Raw genomic sequence first — 19,115 nt, 5'->3', positions numbered from 1 at the left:
CATTAACTTAAAGACTAGTTTACGACAGTAACGACTGGGCCGATTTACAGCTGACGTTGTTGTGGCCAATGACCCAAGATGACTTCCAGTCCGAAGTTGGACCCGAAAACAAAAATATCGGACAAAATTGTAGGAAACATAAATGATACAGGGTCACTGTGTCGGCAGCTTCTAAGGGGGTCAAGGTCATGTGAGGTGAGAGATATATATTTACCGTTTTGCTCAAAAAGGGGTGATTTTCCGGGAAGGAGAAGCATGGAAACCTGAAGTGGCTCTTTATATTTCACAGGATGATCCTGTCAGCAGTAGAAAAATTTGCACTGTTGACAGGATAATACTGTCAAAGGTAGAAAATTGTGTTGAGTGTGCAAAATTCTGAGACTGTTGACAGGATTGAGGGCCTGCATGCCCTTTTCCGTTAAGCGTTATGCACTATTCTAATTCGCCGTTAATCGTAGCCGGATCACTCTGATTTAACGTTAAACGTTATCGATATATTAATTTTGAAGCGTTACTGGTCGTTTCAATTCTATGTAAGCGCGTTATTTGTCATCCTGAATTCAACGTTAAGCGTTATTAAGTAATTCCTCGTTTATACGCAGGAAATAATGTTTCAGCGGGTCAAGATTTCAACATTTTCTCTGGGGAGCATGCCCCCGGACCCCCTATAGCTAGGATCATCGCAGCTCCAGCAAAAAATATGTCAGGAAGCCGCTGTTGGCTGATTGGTTTGTTATTGATTCCTATGATTATTCTATGCTGTATTATTATCAATCATCCTCTAATGTAACATGATTCCACCAGCAGGGTGACATCCACCCATCCACCCTCCACCCTGAAAAAAGTAACGTCCAAACAGATCTGCAACCCAACGTCCCCAGTATGATGCACTCCTGTATATCTAAACTGTGCATATCTGGGGGATCCTTGTTTGTATTTGTTTGTTTGTATTGCATACCTGGTAAACCACGTCAAGGCATAACACACCAGGTTTGTACTAGTACTGAAGAGTACAAGCTGCATATCCGGACAGATCCGGATCCACTCACTCCGGGAAGGACCTCTACTCTTTTCGATAAGTGTGGTGGGTTCTTTTATGTGCTCAAGGTGTTGTTCTCCTCAAACACTGGACCTCCATTTAGCGTCCTATCCGAGGGACGTCCCTAACCGAAGCTAGGTACTCATTTTCACCTGAGTGAAGTGAGGAAAGTCGTGTTAAGTGCCTTTTCCAAGGGCACAACGTCAATGGGACAAATCAGGGAACCCTGGATTGGGTTCTGGGGCCAAACACCCTGCAACTGCGCCACCGCAACGCCACGTTGCTGATCTAGAGATCTCTCAAACTCACTGTTTTTCAAAGTGGTGGATTTATGTAACCCGACAGATTATTGTTGATGGAGATTAGGCCACAGCAAGTAGATTTTATGGGTGACATCAGCGCGCGGCCGCGCACATTGATTTTCGTCTGATTTCAACACAAAAAAAAATTATTTTTTTTACCCTCCAGCAATGGTCAACATACCGAAAATGGGAAAATATGTCATAAACTTCTATTGGTTCTATCACAAAAACATCATAGATGCCGTAAGGCCATGTAGCAAGTATTATTTTATGGATGACATCAGCGTGCACATTGATTTTCGTCTGATTTTGAATCAAAAACAAGATTTTTTAACCTTCGGCAATGGTCAACATTCCCAAAATGGTAGTGATTTGTAGTGAATCACCAACTCCAGACAGAAGGATTTGGACCATCGCACACCGGGGCATGCCCCTACTCTTTTTCGAAAGGTGTGGTGGGTTCTTTTACGTGCGCAGGGTGTGGCTCTCCCCAAACACGGGACCTCCATTTAACATCCTATCCGAGGGACGTCCCTAACCCTAGATGAGCTAGGTACTCATTTACACCTGAGTGAAGTGAGGAAAGTCGTGTAAAGTGCCTTTCCCAAGGGCACAATGTCGGGGCGCAAGTTCGGACATGTATCTGGGCACAACCCGGGATTAGATCCCGGGTCCCATTGTTTGACAGGCGCGCGCTCTAAAATTTGCGCCACACAACGCAACTGATTTGTTACACAATATTTAAGGCCGCATAACGTTAGTTCACATAAACTCACGGGGTAATATAAACTAGGGATTTTTAAAAACGGTGTATTTAGGGATATTTGCTAGATGCAACATCAGTTATAGCCCCAGCAACGCAAACCTGACAGACTAACGTATTCAGAACACTGGCTGAAAAGCTTTGATAACCATGCAGTAGAAGATGGCGACGTCAAAAACTTTCCCTTATTGACACAGTCTGAGGGCTTTGAAGCCTGTCTCAGATCCACGTAGGCAGCGTAGAGTGGTTTCCTGAACTCCCACCTTTTTTCAGCAAGCAGTCGAAGGGTCAGGATTCTGTCCACTGTGGAGCGGCCTGGTGTGAAGCCGCTCTGCTCCTTTCTCTGCTTGCGGATGAGAAGTGGACGCAGTCTCGCAAGGATGACATTGGCAGACATCTTCCCTGGAACAGTCAGCAGGGTCATCCCTCTCTAGTTGCTGCACACATCCTTGGGTCCCTTCTTCCAGAAGGGGAGGATGACTCCTAACAGCCAATCGGTCTCGTTCCTCCAGATGGCAGCAAACAGCTGTTGCAGCTGGCCTGCGACTGTTGGTCTGCTGTGTAGCAGCAGTTGTGGGATAATGCCGTTGGCCCCTGCGGCCCGGCCAGGTTTAAGCTTCTGTATAGCCATGACCACTTCCTCTAGCATCGGGGGACAGAGTCATGCTCCATGGCCGTGTCAGCTAGCGCTTCCAGCTGGGGAGAAGGGGGTGGTGCTGGACGGTTGAAGGTAGCAGAACACAGTTTTCGGCCTATGGGGGTTTCTATAGTTAAGGACCACAAAGTGACCTACATCGACGTGGATAGTAGGGTCAAGGGTACGATCTACAAAACAACTGAAAAAAAAAAAAGTTATGGTTTCATAACAATTTCACGGCCACTTTTATATGGGGTCATGCGGGATCATACGGAACTGCAGTCGATTCACCTAGGCGGGCAGCCGCAAAGGTCACGCGCATTTATACGGGAAAACTTCACAATCTCATTCGTACGATCTTAAAGCCCACTTATCATACTGCCATACAGTAAAGTTCGTGCCTCGCTGGCATTCACGTCAACATTTTTACACACGGTTCAGGGTTTAGGGCGCACTATTTTTTTACCGCTACGTCACAGACTCCGGGGGTCGTGGCGAAATACTGTGTGCTGCTACCTTAAGCAGACTCTAAAAGTGGTCCCTCCACTGCGCCAGCTGTATATCTGGGATGTCTGGGTGGTTCCATCCATGGCTTTCGCAGAAGCAGTAGGTGGTGTTGATTTCTCTGAGAGGGTCCTTATAAAGGGTCCTGTACAGGGAGCCCTGATCACCTTTGCGGGCAGCTGTCTCTGCATCCTCCTCCAGGTTGTCAAGCCTTACGGAGTAGCTTGTTGCGTTTGCATTCAGAGTTAAGCCGTCTGCATTCCGTGAGATTTCTTTCCAGTCTGGCTTTTCTCTTTGCCTCCACAACACCTAGGGTTTCTTCTGAAAGGAAGTCCTTTATCTTCTTCTTTCGTTTGTGCCCGAGCACCTTAGCTGCAGCAGTGCTAATGTTTTGCTTGAGGTCTAACCAGAGCTCCTCTGGTTTTAGTTTGTTGCTTCTCAGAATAGCCTGTCCTGTTTGACACATTTTGAAAAAAAAGAAAGATTGGGTCACTATTCCCATTCACAAATTTTAACTCCCAATTTTACTATTTGTTCAGTTGTAAAACTCAATAGCCACCAAATAGATTATAAAGGCCTGCACATACCTGAAAAGTGTGGTCACATTGATCATAAGTTTTAATTTTTCATTTATCTATTTCTCAATATCAATCCATATGTATTACATGGCGAAAGGTAATTTTGTTGCTTAAATTATAGTACTAGATCAAAGAAAAGGGTGCATTTGCATAAAATGAGCCATACAAAGCTGAAACTTGAATACTAGTAATCCTCTTATTTTGCATGTTATGTAAACCCTTATCTTCACCCCAGACTATTTGCCAAAAACATTTTTTTTCATTTTTTTTCGCCCTGTCGCTCCAATTTTTTTCTGCAAAAAATGCAAGAAGCAACAGATTAAATTGGTGTGGCCTTAAATGCATTTACAGTAATATCGTAATCAGTATGACTATTGTTTTCCATTTATTGAAGGTTCTGTGTTCAAGTTATACGTTTGATTATCTGTATTATTGTGGGTCAGACGTTACCAGCTGCAAGAGCTTGGCTGACCCAGTGTAATTCTGATTCATTTCTGATAAGGAAAATACTTGTTGTCATGGTGACAAGCCTAATGCATCTGTTTCTTTCTCACAGGTTTTGACACAGGCTGCTGCGAACTTTGCCAGTCAGGAAAAATCACTTGAGAACTCAGACCAGGCAAGATCGTCATGTGTTAAAGGCATCCAGAGCACTTTATGAGGCTTGAAACTTTAATAAAAAAACTCAAATGTGTAGTCATTCTTATGCATAGTAAGTTTCAATAACACTATACCATAACATATCGAAATTAAATGAGCAAAGACACGATGTCGTTGTGTGGTGAGAACTGATAGAAAATCTAAGCCCTAATAGACTGACCCTGACTGTCCACCACAATTAGCGGTTCGGCCAATGAGAGAGTGACTGTATGTCCGTCAAATATTTGCATTTCTATGTTTTGATTTTGCATTTCTACGTTTTGACGGAGGTGGGCGGGGCTATGGTATCTACAGTATTTACAGTAGGCGGGTGAAACTAAAAGATCACCATATAGATTATTTTTGTGCCGGTTTTGCGCACTTTTGATAAGAAATCTGAACGCAAATGTGGTTAACAGTGGCATTAAATGTCAATTTCATAAAGATTACAGAACTAGAATATTTCCCGTTTTCAAGTCTCATAAAATGCTCTGGGTGCCTTTAACACTGGAGTCATCAATGGAAAATAGTACTCCTATCAGAAAATTGATGGAAAAATCATATACTTAGCCATAGGGTTGTGTACCTAATTCATGTACCTGTACCTTATAAGTAGGCCTAGTACAAGTAGTAGCTGTAAAGTTTATCAACAACAGTTTGTTGGTACAGATCTGGACCTGAACATCTGGTGTATTGTACCTGAACAAACTAAACTTAAGCACTAGTGGTCACCACTTTTATAGAACAAAGATGATTTTAAAAAGTAAATACCGTATCAAAGATGACAATTTTGATAATTTTGCAGTTCATTCAAAAAAGTATATCCTCATGACAATTTATAACCAAGAAAAGATGGCTACAATAACATTACTAATACTATTAGTATCATTGACCAAGCTTGTTTAGGCATAGTACCTGGTAAAGGTGCAGGTCTAGGCCTACATACCTAAAACCTTGTACCTGTACAAGTAACGTTGGGTAACATAAATTCGCGGGGTACTTAAATTCGGGATTTTTCGAAAACGGGGTATTTAGGGATATGTGCTAGATGCAACATCAGTAATACCGCTAGAAATGCAAACTTGACAGACTAACGTATTCAGAACACTGTCTGAAAAGCTTCGATAACCATGCATTCGAAGTTAGCTACGTCAAAAACTCTCCGTCCCTTATTGTCACAGTCTGAGGGCTTCGTGGGAGAATTATACTACATAGTTGTTCGCTGGTTTATAGACAAATGTCACATCCGCTTCCTGCTCAACACAATTATTTACAATACAACTTATTAGAATCTCTTTTGCTAACCTACAACTGGACTCTAAGTGTGATTAATCATCAAAACGCCTCTTTGTTGCTACAACCAATGGCTACGGCACTACGGTGAATTTTCCCGCCGCCATATTTGTTACTCAGAATCCTGCTATTCGGCAGACGACAAACGTTGGCGAGGAACACTTTTTTGTCTAAATGTTGTGTGTGATAGTGGGCTGATGGCGATATTTTCCTCAAAGTTTGCTCTTAGCACAAGCAGAAACACATGGACATAATAGTATTACCATTTCTACGGCATCCAGCTAACGCCCCAATGAATAATGTACAAATTTCCATGACGGTGGGGGTGAACTTTGAGTAGCGTTCTACCGACTCAACACACGGGTTGTTCCCGGAGGCCTGATGTGTGCGGTACGGCCGTTTTTTCGTGTATTTTTTTTACTTGGACACGTCTATATCCATAGCACTCTCCTCAAGCCAAGGATGGAACGAATAGCTGCTGTATAAAATGTAATTATCGGTAAGATATTCAAGACGAATCTTCTCTCCCGAATTAATGTTCACACCTGTCCGACAGCACCGTCATTGTGCGTGCGGCGGACGGTAGTTTCAAGTTGAAATATTATGGTGTCAGCACAACTAGAGACAAAATCTACCATATATATGACTAGTGCAAAGATAGTACATGATACTGACAGAATGATAGAAAAAAGGGATGGTTTATTGTTCTGCTAGATTGATTTCAGTCAACCATTATCGGAAAAATCCCGAATTTATGTTACCCAACGTTACCTGTAACTAGGGGTGGGTACCGTTAGGACCGGTCCAGAAAAAAACGGTCCGGAAACAAGAAAGCTTCTAAAAAAAGCTGGCCATACGACCTCATTGTGGTGGGGATGAAACGGTTGAACCATAGTTTGTAAAAAGAATTAAGTTGCTGTAAGACCCTAGTTAAAGTGCAGTGTTAAAGTTTTATTCAGTTTTGTGAAGTTTGGTATGAAATAAACTGTTTTCAAAATCAGCTTCAAGAAATCTTTTTAAAAAGCTGACTGGGGCGCATTTGGAAGAAATGAAATGAAAGTTTCTGCATGAAATATGCCAATGAGGTACTCATTAGCATAATGTATGTGGTGCATTCACCTTTCCTAAAGGCACCTACAGATCAAATATGACATCTCTAGCATCTCTAGGGAAATACAATTTGCATAAATTATGCAAAAGATGAAGAACACGCCAGCAAAACCAATATATTTCCTCCTTATATAAAAAGTAAATAAAAAAAAAAGAAAAAGAAAAGGTTTAATGTTCCCGGGTTCGAACCGGGGACCTTCTAGTCCCCACCAAGCGTACATTCTCTACGTCCTTACCAACTGAGCTACTGGGACTTGGTTGTCCTGATGTGATTTTTAAAGATACCTAACGTTTCAATCTCACTACACGGCACCATACTTTGGTAACCTTTTTGTCCATTTTCTTAACAAAATCAGTTCCTTTTTGTGTAATTTTGTGGTAATATATGTAATATGGCCATTTATGAAGATCTGACAGGGCATACAAGCACGGATGCCGGCGGAAATGCCCAAATATATACATGTGGAACGGCTTTTGGGAAGTGCAGTATACGAACCAACCAAACTACCATACCATGCCCCTGCTGCGGTATAATAGATCATAACAGTCATGCATTGCGACATATCCCAGTGTTGTACTTTGGTACAAGCGATACGTTTGTAACGATTCATGTTCATTACAAAACATAAACTTTTAAAGGAAAACTGTATATTGTTTTAGCACATCGTTTGCATTGTTAAATATCAATCTACATTGTAATATTTTGCAACCGTTCAGCATTTTCTATGTTTGGCCCACAGAAGAAAGATTAGTGTACATGCCGTGCCGTCCTGTTTGGCAGGTATAAATAGCTGACCATGCATGCGCCCGGCCCCCGGCCAATCTCAGATCTTTCTGAAGGCCATAAGATGGCGGTCGTATGGCAACAATCAGTAGACTGGTCATTGGACCGATAAGAAAATTCACAGTACAGGCTATCAGCAAGTGGTACATGTATATATAATAGGTTGGGTACCTGTACAGAAAATTCAGGTCTGGACCTGGACCTGATTATAGTAGTGCAGCAGTACATCATATTTTGGAGAGCAAGACACAATTACAGATCTCTGTGAGTTCTACATATTATGTTCAAATTGTATAGTAGAATTATATAATTATTTTCAGTGCTCACTAATGTGCAGAAAGGAAACAAAGATGTAACAAAACGTGTAACTTTTTATTCCATTAGGGAACTTTTATCTCACAAAAGAGATTCAGACCAAACTTGTCCTTCTTGGGGTACAATGTAGATGACAACTAGACATTATGATCAACAAAGAATCCTACCGGTACTAAGCACTTGTTAGTTTCTCATGAAAAAAATGTAATTAAAATATGTTGGCTATGGGCACAGAAGAAGGAAACAAATATCGGTTAACTGGTTTGTGGTTTGCTTGGGTGTCTTTACTACGGGTGTAAATTTACATGAGTGCAAGTGTACCAGTATATGCATGTGTCGGATCACTACAGTAACCTCAAGTCAGTTCTCACTTTGTCTCAATACTAACTATAACGGTTACTCGCTTCGCCGTCTGTTGACTCATCCTTTAAGTGTTTCTAGATATGAATCACAGCTAATGTCTTTGAAAGAAAATTTGCTGTTTTTCATTTTCTTAGACCGGTAACATTATTATGTGCTGGTAGCCTGGTACCATGAATTTTCTAATCGGTCCAATTCCGGTCGACTGATTTTTTCCAGACCGTTTTTTTACCAGCAGAAAATACAATTTTTGTACCAATACACGGTACCCACCCCTAGTATAAATAATGTTACTGGTCTAAAAAAATAACAAAACAGAGCAGATTTATGCAGCCGTGGTTACTCTCTTTCGAAGACGTTAGCTGTGAATCATTTCTAGAAACACTAAAAGGATATCAATGTGTCAACAGACGGCCAGGCGAGTGTAGTTGGAAAAGTGTGAACCTAAAGTCATATCGTTAAAGACTAAATGCGTTAGTGATCTGACACTTGCCGACACTTGCAGTTACGTAAATTTACACCTGAAATAAAAATTACACCCAAACAAGCCAAAAATTAGATAGTTTACCAATATTTCCCTTCAAACAGTTAAGCCTCTAAAGTAGGATTAGTAGTTGATCATAATGTCAAGTTGTCAACTTCATTGTACCCCCAGATGGACATGGCAAGTTTGCTCTGAATGACACAAAAGTTACCTTGGAATCTAAAGATGCATGTTTTATTACACGTCTGTTTCCTTTCTGCATATTAGTTGCTTGTGCATAATCATATCATTATAATATACAATTTGAAGGTAATTTGTAGGACTCGCAGGGACCTGTACTTGTGTCTCGCTCTCCAAACATATAGTACTGCTGAAATACTAAACTAGTCAGGTCCAGACCTGGACCTGGAGCGGACCTGCACCTGAATTTTCTGTACCGGTACCCATCCCTACCTGTAACGTAACATTACCAATTATCGTCGAATTAATTCAAAACGTCATTTATCTTAAAACTGCACGTAGATGAGCCAAATGTTTAACCCATGGGAAGAAATATCAGCTCTGGTCTGTAAATGTTTCTCTGCCTGTTTTACGCTGTCTTACGATGCATTTATTCTAAGGTCTATGAATTGTGCCAGGGTTACCCATTATCGTCCACTCGAGCGAGCCTTTCTTCTTCTAGCACTCTAATCAAAGAACATAGATCATATCAGAAAAAATGCACATAAACTGTTCAAAGTAGTCTACAGACAAATGATACTAAAGTCACTATGTTGTCCCGTGGTTTGCTTGACGCGACTGAAGAAAATAACGCTGTGCAGTGAATTTCACCTACATGAGTGGCACGTGAAGTTCATGTGATAAGCGCTTGATTATATAATATTGTTTTGACCTACAAAAATGTAGCATCAGTGCAGGGGGTCGCTGGGTTGTACCAATATCCTTCCTACAACTAGGAAGAGTTTCAAATCTTGAATCACCATAGACAGTTTGAATATCAAAAAAAAAGGTTTAACGTCAGCTACTTTTAAAAGATACTAACTATCGTGTGAGTTAGAAAAACACGATGAAGTACACAATGTCAAATTACATATGAAATACGCAATGCATGACGCTTCCAGGTAACTTGCTAGTTTTGCTGTTTCTGGTTCAGGAGTTTATTCTGTTATGTCTCTTGATGTAAATCTATCTCATTGTTTTGTATAAGGGATAGTCGACGTCATGACTAAGGATCATACTTGATAAGTTATGTCGTTCTTTATTGCTCATGAGAACTGGCTTTAGCATAATGCACCTCGACATGTGGACATGACCCAAAGTGGACAATAATTTGTAGCGTACAATATCTCGTCATGTCATGTTACCTATACCTGAATTTTGTACAATTTTTGTGCATTTGATATATGTTTTTCTGCTTCTTTTCAGAATTTGAAGAAAATGAGCATGATAGCAGCACATCTACAATTCCAGTAAGTAATATTCTTAAGTAATACATATACCGTATTTTCTCGCATAAAGTACGCACATTTTAAACTTTTCGAAATCCAAAAGGCATCACAAGTCATTGCCAAAGTTGCGTACTTTATTTGAGGTTATTGCCTGGACAAATGGGAATAGCGGACCTCAAGTCAGCCAGGAACCCAGTGGAACACTGGCACATGTAATTTGGGACAGCATCGGAAGATCCATGCAGGCAAGCAGACAATGTAATATTTTGATAATGAGTACTTTAAAATAACAATATCAAATAGTTTAAAATTTGTTAAAGATCTGTGAAGGGATGCGTACTTTATTTGAGTTTTCTCATTTTACGTTTCAACCCAGCAGATTTGTCTGCAACTTCCCACAAATCGGGGGTGCGCACTTTAATTGGGGTGTGTACTTTATTCGAGAAATTACATTGTTGTTTATTTCAATTCTGAACTGTATTTTCATGTCTGAATTTTTAACAGTTCAGAAAATGTGCTGTGGTAGAAAAGATGCCATAAAAAGGCTTGTTTTGAGATTTTACCCCATCCAACAACTAACAATTAGGCCACAGCAAGTAAATTTTATGGATGATATCCTCTGCAGACTCCAAATTTAGTGCGCGGGGCGAAAAAAACAACAAGGCGGGCGAAAAAAACAAGATTTCTAACGTTACATTTTCAAACCTGAATACCATAACTAAGCATGTAAGTAGAATTGAAGCGATAAAACATGGTATTACAACCAACAAGTATTCGATAAAACAGTAACTAACACTCATGTCAATATTAAAGTCATTATAATTTTAGATCTGGGTTTGCATCAAGAACGCAGAGAGGTTTCCCATACACTGGGCAAGGGAGTCTCCTGAGTCATGAGGCAGACTGCAGCTGACTGTGACTACATAATGCTGGCTCTGCTAACTTTGTCTCCAGGTCTCGGACCGGAGTTTTTTATGATTTCGTATGTAGGCCGACACCCTCAGGCCAAGGGGCTACAATTCCGCCAAGAAAAGTAGGACGGAAAATGTAATCATATTGGCAAAAAGTGTTTTTTTGCTGCTTTCCTATGTATTTATCGGTATCGTCTGTTGTCCCTTTATTTGCCACCGAAAACATAACCTTCTTGGCAAAAGTGATAATTTTGTCTTCCATTGCTATTAGAAACTGGCTGTAGTAGCCATAACATTTTTCTGTTTCTTTCTCCACAGGGCAGATGCCATAGAGAGAAGGTACGACAGTCTTCTATGTGTTTAATCAATGATGTCCCACCATGTTGTTATGGCACCTGCATTGTGATTTGTTTAGGGTTGTGTTTGTATGTATGTGTGTATGTATGTGCGTACATGTAGAAGATCTGAATGGATTGTATTGATATTTGGTATGTGGGTAAGTCTTGATGAGACCTGAAAATGATTAGATTTTGGGCCCCCTGGTGGCATATTATGGTACTGCAGCAAAACTTCCTGTTTTGATGTCTTGGTAGATAGTGGTAGATTACAAAGTTTGGGCACTTTGGAATCGATACAAGCCGCCATGAAACCTTTGAAGAAAAGTAGTAGAAACTACTTTTTTGAAAGGTTGGCTTGTATCATTTCCAAAGTACCAAAATTGTCAATCTGTAAACATCCTCTAAAGCTGACACCTTCCCACGAGTTTATTTTGCCCAATGTAGTCGCTAAGGCAACTTAGAGAGCGATTTGTCAAGTCATGGCTGATTCGAATCTGAGTTTCAAAGAGATGGATTGGTTGGGGTGCCTCAGTAGCATATTAGTTTACATTGTACAGTGTAAGCACCACACAGTAAGCATGCTTCGATAATCTCTGTTCTGACCACATCTCTCAATATGCTGGTGCTGAGTGCCGCGATGTTTATTTATCGCACGCCTTCGATCATAATATATGGTTGGGGTGTTGCGAATGAAAAGGCAAAATCAAAAAGATTGGAATTGGGAAGCCTAAATTGTGAATTTTCATTGTTGAATCAGTCTAACCTCAGAAAATACATTTTTATAGATTTAATGGATGGAAGGGGTGAATTTTGTTTCCGTCCCAAGAAGTAAATTTCCGCACACAAGAAGTAAATTTCCTGCCACACTGCACCCATAACTGACAACACTGTCTTAATGGTTAATTTGGTGGGACCGCCTACAAATTACGCTTAATTCAGGTGGCAAGTTATACAAAATTTGGCTGACTTGACACAAATTACGGGAATGAAAGACTTTCCCTACAAATTGCCAAAAATTAGGACAGCTTGCCTGTAATAACCAAAAATTATACAGTATAGCCATAATTTCATAAAGAGCTTTGCTTGGTAGGGCTCAATTTCACCCATGTCCAGAGTAAATTCATTGTATATTTTCAGAGGTAGAAGAGGAAAGGAGGTTTTTGTGGTGTTTGTAGTTCGTGGTGGGAACAATTCTACAGTAGTACTATGGAAATCACGACCGTCATATTGGCAGTGTGATGGTTTCGGGTTGGAGAAGTCACTGTGATAAAAGCAAAAATAAAACTACTGCAAAATTTGCATAACCTGTAAACCACCTTTAGGCATAACACACCAGTTTTGTACAGCAAGCACAACTTACAAGCTGCGTAAGACAGGACTGTAAGGTTTGATCCACTCACACTGTGATAAACCCCCTACTCATCTCGATAAGTGTGGTGGGTTCTTCATGTTCGCGGTGTGTCTGTCCTCAAACACAGGACCGCTGGCTTTATATCCCATCCGAGAGGACGTCCCTTACCAAAGCTTATTAGAGTTAGATAGCTTATTATTAGGTGCTCATTTTCACCTGATTCTAGTGAGGAAATAGGTGTGAAGTGCCTTTCCTACTAGGGCACAGTAAGATTCTACACTTTCTACATTCAATTTCAACTTTTAAATTGCAGATTGTTGGTGAGTATTTTTAGCCTTGAGTTACTGTTTTTCTTATACTGTAAACGCCTTTATGTTTGGAGATTTAATTTCGCAGTAGGGTGAAAATGGAGTGTAAGCCATAGTTTTAAGTTTGCCATTGAAACAAGAGGGTAGGCAGGTAAAAGACAACAACCTTTTTTGTGGTGGTTTTATGTTTGCAGTGAAGAGGTTACCTTGAAAACTGAGCATTAAACTGCAGCAAAAATTTCAGCATTTACAGTACTTTGCAATTTGTTACTGATGCATCCCTCAGGGATTTAACGCTTCTCTTTGAACAGGAAGATCGAATCGGGAAACAGAGCGACTGGGGAGAATCGCACTTCTTTTGACAAATTTGCGACAAACGCTTTTACTGACGTAAACACTTTATGCCTCTATTTCCGAAGCAAATTGATTCGTGAATTGACTGATCCACCGCTTCCAATCAAATTTGAAAGAAAGTCTTTCAGATCTGTAGTCACAAATTGCTTCGTTTGAGAAAGGGCAGTCTCCCGACAGATATTACTTAGTATACAATAACAGTTTATACGCATAACCTTTGTGGTGATCTTCAATGAATCACAATTATATGGAAACCTAGCACAAAATTTAGCCAAATAGCTCAAGAATATTTCTCTCCCTATACAGGGAGGAAATATATTGTTTTTGCTGGCATTTTCTTCTTCTTTTTATTTATTTGTTCAGCTGCGTACAATGTACCGCAGCCAAGGCTGCCCGACTAGCTACTGCTATTACAAGGGGCCAGCCTTGCTGCAAAAGTACATGATAAAATACAATACATTAGTTAAAAATACAAGTTACATTAGTTAAGAATAAATCATACACACGTACAATCTTACAACTCTTCTTTCTTCTTCTTCTGTCAAGAATCAAGTAGATGTAGGGTGGTAGCTCTAATACTGGTATTGCAGAAAGTTATTATACTTTCCTTATGCTTATAGTACATGCTACGGATGTCATATTGGAGGTGTAAGTACTAGTACCTTACGGAAAGGTGAATACACCTAGGTGTAGATTATGCTAATAATTACCTTATTTACATAATTTATGTAGAAATTTGTATTTCCTTGCAGTAAATGCTATGGATGTCATATTGGAGGTGTAGGTACACATGTATCTTTAGGAAAGGTGAATAAACCTTGAAGTAAATTATGCTAATGAGGAACTCATTTGCATAATTTATGGCTGAACATGCCCTTACAAGACATGCTATGGATGTCATATTTACGTTTTAGGTACCTTAAGGAAATGTGAATACACCTGGATGTTAATTATGCTAATGACGACCTCATTTGCATAGTTAATGCAGAAAATTATATTTCCCTTACGGTCTCGGACCGGAGTTTTTTTGCGATTTCGTATGTAGGCCGACACCCTCAGGTCGACGGGCTACAATGCCGCCGAGAAAAGTAGGACGGAAAATGTAATCACAAGGTCGAAAAGCGGTTTTCTGCTGTTTTCCGATGTATTTATCGGTATTGTCCGTTGTCCCTTTATTTTGGGTAGAAACCATAGTAAAATGTAAATTTGGCACCCGAAAATTATCATTTTTTTACCCTTTTTTGATCGAACCTGCTCGGAAAAAACGAGTTTTCCTGGGGTCACGGCATATATGCTGAGAAAGCTTAGTAAATGGTGTCTCTGAAAAATGAAAAAAATAAAAAAAGTCATGTGATAACTTTTTCGCAATCTCCGATGACGCAAATTCGGTGAAAATGCATTAAAAACGATGCTATTTGGGTCATCAGGCGAGAAAACCGCATCACCGTTGCCGCGGACTAATACAAAAAAGGCTTCGATAGCGAACCAACTGCACCGCGCCCAAAAATACTACAACTCACGGGCTTTTCAGAAGATTCAAAATATTCATGCACAGCTAAAACCATCACCAAGCAATCTCGGGCAGAAATCAGGGTGACGACCACGCACTTCCGGCAGATTACCGGGTCATGACCCAACCCCCGGTCACAATTGAACTCCGACCCGGAACCTTAAGAAACATGTTATTTCTTAAAATTTGTTCAAAATTTTCAGAAAAGTTATATCTACCATATATCCAAATTTGGCTTATCTGCTATCTTGCCAACGTACAGGCCTTAACAACGTTACAGTAGGGTAATTGATAAAAACATCATTTTTCAGGACATCGCTTTTCAAAAAACAGGTAAAACGGGATGGATAGCCTGCTCATGCCCTTGGCTTGGGAATTATGCGGACTTTCCGTCGTTTCGGTGCTGCATATTGGCAGAAAAGCCTCTTTAAGAGTTGGCGTCGGTGACGTCACGCAGTGACGTCATGGTTCTCGAGGAAAACAGCAGGGGGTCGTGTTTTAAGTTCGTAGCTTTTAACTGAAACGAAGAATATGTCAAATTTTGGTATAGACTGGTAGACCACAGGTCGCACATTCCGAATCAAACGCGTCCGACATCACACTCTTCACTACTTCGCCGTAAAGGCCCCTTAAGCAGCACAATGCTCCCCAAATGTGTAAAAGAATGCATTCTGACACAGTCCAAAGCGCAACCTGGAGCATATCATCAGAGCTAGAAGCGGGCAGTTTAAATAAGTGCGGCCGAGATGTGTAGCGCGCCTAGTAGGCTGTCACTTCACACCATCAAAAGAAGAAAAGATCGCGACGTTAAGGAGCGATGAACCAAAAGTCAGAAAACCAAGTTTCGCCTTAAGAAGGCTTAAAGCACTTAGATTTTAGCTTAATTCACCCATTTAAGTCATCATGAAGGCGGGGCATTGCAAAAATCATACCGAAGGTCAAGTTGAGACATGGGCTTCCATCAAATGACGTAGTCAGTGAATTCCTTTTAAAAACGGTTTGGCGGCCAGAAGTGATTAAAGATGGCCGTAGTGGAGGTTGGGGGGGGGGGGGGGGCACATGGGGGAGGGGGGCGCTAAGCACCTGTCCATGGATATATCGAATTTAAAAGAGAAAAAAGGGCAAAGTTCGGGTTTTTTTCAAACAAACATACAGATTTTGATAAAAGCTTTCGAATGCGTTGAAATAACGTCATCTATGACGTCATCAACGTAGCCGCTGCCGTCCTTTTAAGGTCTCGGACCAGAGTTTTTTTGCAATTTCGTATGTAGGCCGACACCCTCAGGTCGACGGGCTACAATGCCGCCGAGAAAAGTAGGACGGAAAATGTAATCACAAGGTCGAAAAGCGGTTTTCTGCTGTTTTCCGATGTATTTATCGGTATTGTCCGTTGTCCCTTTATTTTGGGTAGAAACCATAGTAAAATGTAAATTTGGCACCCGAAAATTATCATTTTTTTACCCTTTTTTGATCGAACCTGCTCGGAAAAAACGAGTTTTCCTGGGGTCACGGCATATATGCTGAGAAAGCTTAGTAAATGGTGTCTCTGAAAAATGAAAAAAATAAAAAAAGTCATGTGATAACTTTTTCGCAATCTCCGATGACGCAAATTCGGTGAAAATGCATTAAAAACGATGCTATTTGGGTCATCAGGCGAGAAAACCGCATCACCGTTGCCGCGGACTAATACAAAAAAGGCTTCGATAGCGAACCAACTGCACCGCGCCCAAAAATACTACAACTCACGGGCTTTTCAGAAGATTCAAAATATTCATGCACAGCTAAAACCATCACCAAGCAATCTCGGGCAGAAATCAGGGTGACGACCACGCACTTCCGGCAGATTACCGGGTCATGACCCAACCCCTGGTCACAATTGAACTCCGACCCGGAACCTTACGGTACGGTTGCCATATTGGAGGTTTAGGTCCTTTAGGAAAGATGAATACACATGGATACTAATTATGCTTATGAGAACCTTGTTTGCATGATTCATGTAGAAAGTTGTATTTCCCTTACAGTAAATGCTACGGAAGGAGTCAAAAGGAGACACATGATGAGACACATGTATTCAGACATATGTTGGTCATGTATTGTGCGTGTCAGGTGTTCTGTTTGTCACACTTTCCAACATTAGTAGAATTTCTTCTGGGGCACATAATTGTTTGTATTGTTTGTGTTGACTCACACCGCCAGGAAAATGTGTTGTTTTTTTGTCTTTTTTTTCTCGAGTTCCATCGGAACGACCTTTTTTTCCTATGACGTTTTTTTTCTTGTAACATTCCTTGGTGGAAACCAGAGGCCAGGCAGAAGAAATTGAGCACAATTAGAACTGATATGCCATAAGAAAATAATGCCCGAGTCGTAGAGCCTGCTAAGGTGAAAAAAGTAATGGTCCAGTAACCTTTTCTGAGGCCGAAGGGACAGTGGCCACGGGTTTTATCCACTGTGTAAAGGCACGGTATTGCAAGGTGGAGTCCGTCCCTCTCCTTCCACTCTCTTTTACCTCCCCAACCTAAGTCATGTACTCATCTTTACACCTGGGTGATGAAAGTCATGTTAAGTGCCTTATCCTAGGACATAATGTCTACCTAGAAATTCCAGAAATAAAACTCAGCTATTTGACGACACATTTCAAAGGAGGCTAGTTTAATAGTCTCTGTAATAGTCTCATACTGATAAGGCCATGATAGACATGAAAACATTTTCAGTGGTTTCATTTTTTAAGTGTTCGCAGTGACCTCATCACCGTGAATTCAAAACTCAAATGCAAATATGTCTGACGACTGTACTCGACAAATTTACAACACAGTGCAAAAACCCCTTTCCCCTCCTACCACAAAATACTGGTAATACCACAATGGACACATGAGATATTAATCAAAACTTTATTTTTTTGCTCCTGTGTTTTCCTCAGTGTGGAGGTCACAGACACGCTGCAAGACCAACTCAAGACTATCCAAAGATGAGACCAGTTTGAAATCACCAAGAAGAACTTTCACCAAGAAATCACCAAGAAGAACTTTCTGTTTTTACATCATAGACGGGACTTTTCTTCTTTATCTTCTGTAACTTTTTTTCACAAGCCGCGATGCCAGGTTTGGAACCGTGTTCAGTGTGACGTCATCAAGAGCTGGAAGATGATTTGATGATTTAATTTCTGTAAGATTCAATGTTCAGTAAAATTTCAAACGAAGGTCTATGTTCATTGTTACATATTGAGACTGGACATGTATAATCAGGAAATTCTGTTAATCGGCGTCACAAGCACTTAAATGTAAAATGCAGAAAAGGGCTTATATTTTAGGCACATATTAGGGTCAATGAAATGTTAAGGCTTCCTTCCAGGCTAAATTGGCATTTTGACTTTCCATAATTGTTTGTTTTTTTAGATTAAGAAATAACTGTATATGTACTGAATATTGATAGCTGGGTAGATCTATGAAATAAAAAAGTCTGAATATGATGTTTTGGACTATGGAGATGATGTTATCAAATTTTATTGCCCCTAGCATTGATTGGCCCTAACACTGATCAGCATTGCCCTGAAGATGGTAACAGACGGTCACCAAAATGTCGGCTGTTATGTCACCCCCTGGTTGTGAATAAAGAACGTTGTTATTACCCACATGAAAAATACTTTTTGGCCAGTCTGTCTGTGTGTTTGTGTTTCCAGATTTTGATGGATTACGATGACATTTGGTATGTAGGTAGATCTTGGGAAGACAAAGGTCAAGGTCGATTTTGGGCCCCCTGGTATGTGATATTGGTATGTCCATTTAGTGGTCCCTCCCCCTAAGAAAATCAATGTTGTGTTTCAGATTACAGTCCTGAAAGAATTGCGGTTGGCAGGAATTATCTTCTTTTTTTAAAGATTTGGTCCAAAGTGATCCAACAAAATTTAATACAGTTGTATGTACAAATGTAGAATTGAAATGCATCAAGACACTGGTATTCTGCAACATCATATTTTGATTATACAGATACACATTTTACAGGCACAATATATTGATATAACTGTGCAAAGAATTGCCTAAGGCACAGCGGCACAACAGAAATGACAACATGTTGGAAAGATATTAGATCA

General features: G+C 40.4%; 1 protein-coding gene across 1 annotated transcript; it reads left to right on the top strand.

Moving 5' to 3' along the window:
* Positions 1 to 40: 40 nt before the first annotated feature.
* LOC136431456 (BLOC-1-related complex subunit 7-like) lies at positions 41 to 18,507 on the top strand. The gene is made up of 5 exons (XM_066422832.1): positions 41 to 195; positions 4,380 to 4,442; positions 10,234 to 10,277; positions 11,486 to 11,506; positions 17,946 to 18,507. The coding sequence occupies exons 1-5, from the start codon at positions 79 to 81 to the stop codon at positions 17,995 to 17,997; spliced, it is 297 nt and encodes a 98-aa protein (XP_066278929.1). The 5' UTR covers positions 41 to 78; the 3' UTR covers positions 17,998 to 18,507.
* Positions 18,508 to 19,115: the final 608 nt, after the last annotated feature.

This window comes from Branchiostoma lanceolatum, chromosome 3 (assembly GCF_035083965.1).
Source record: "Branchiostoma lanceolatum isolate klBraLanc5 chromosome 3, klBraLanc5.hap2, whole genome shotgun sequence".
NCBI classification, from domain to species: Eukaryota; Metazoa; Chordata; class Leptocardii; order Amphioxiformes; family Branchiostomatidae; genus Branchiostoma; species Branchiostoma lanceolatum.
Note: the sequence above shows the minus strand (reverse complement) of the source record. Positions and strands in the feature narration are given on the sequence as shown.

Excerpts from the sequence above, each read along its gene's own strand:
- LOC136431456 (XM_066422832.1), top strand. The coding sequence starts at position 79 with ATGACTTCCAGTCCGAAGTTGGACCCGAAAACAAAAATATCGGACAAA. Across the intron at positions 4,443-10,233 it reads CACTTGAGAACTCAGACCAG|AATTTGAAGAAAATGAGCAT; the intron begins GCAAGATCGTCA and ends GCTTCTTTTCAG. Across the intron at positions 11,507-17,945 it reads GCAGATGCCATAGAGAGAAG|TGTGGAGGTCACAGACACGC; the intron begins GTACGACAGTCT and ends TGTTTTCCTCAG.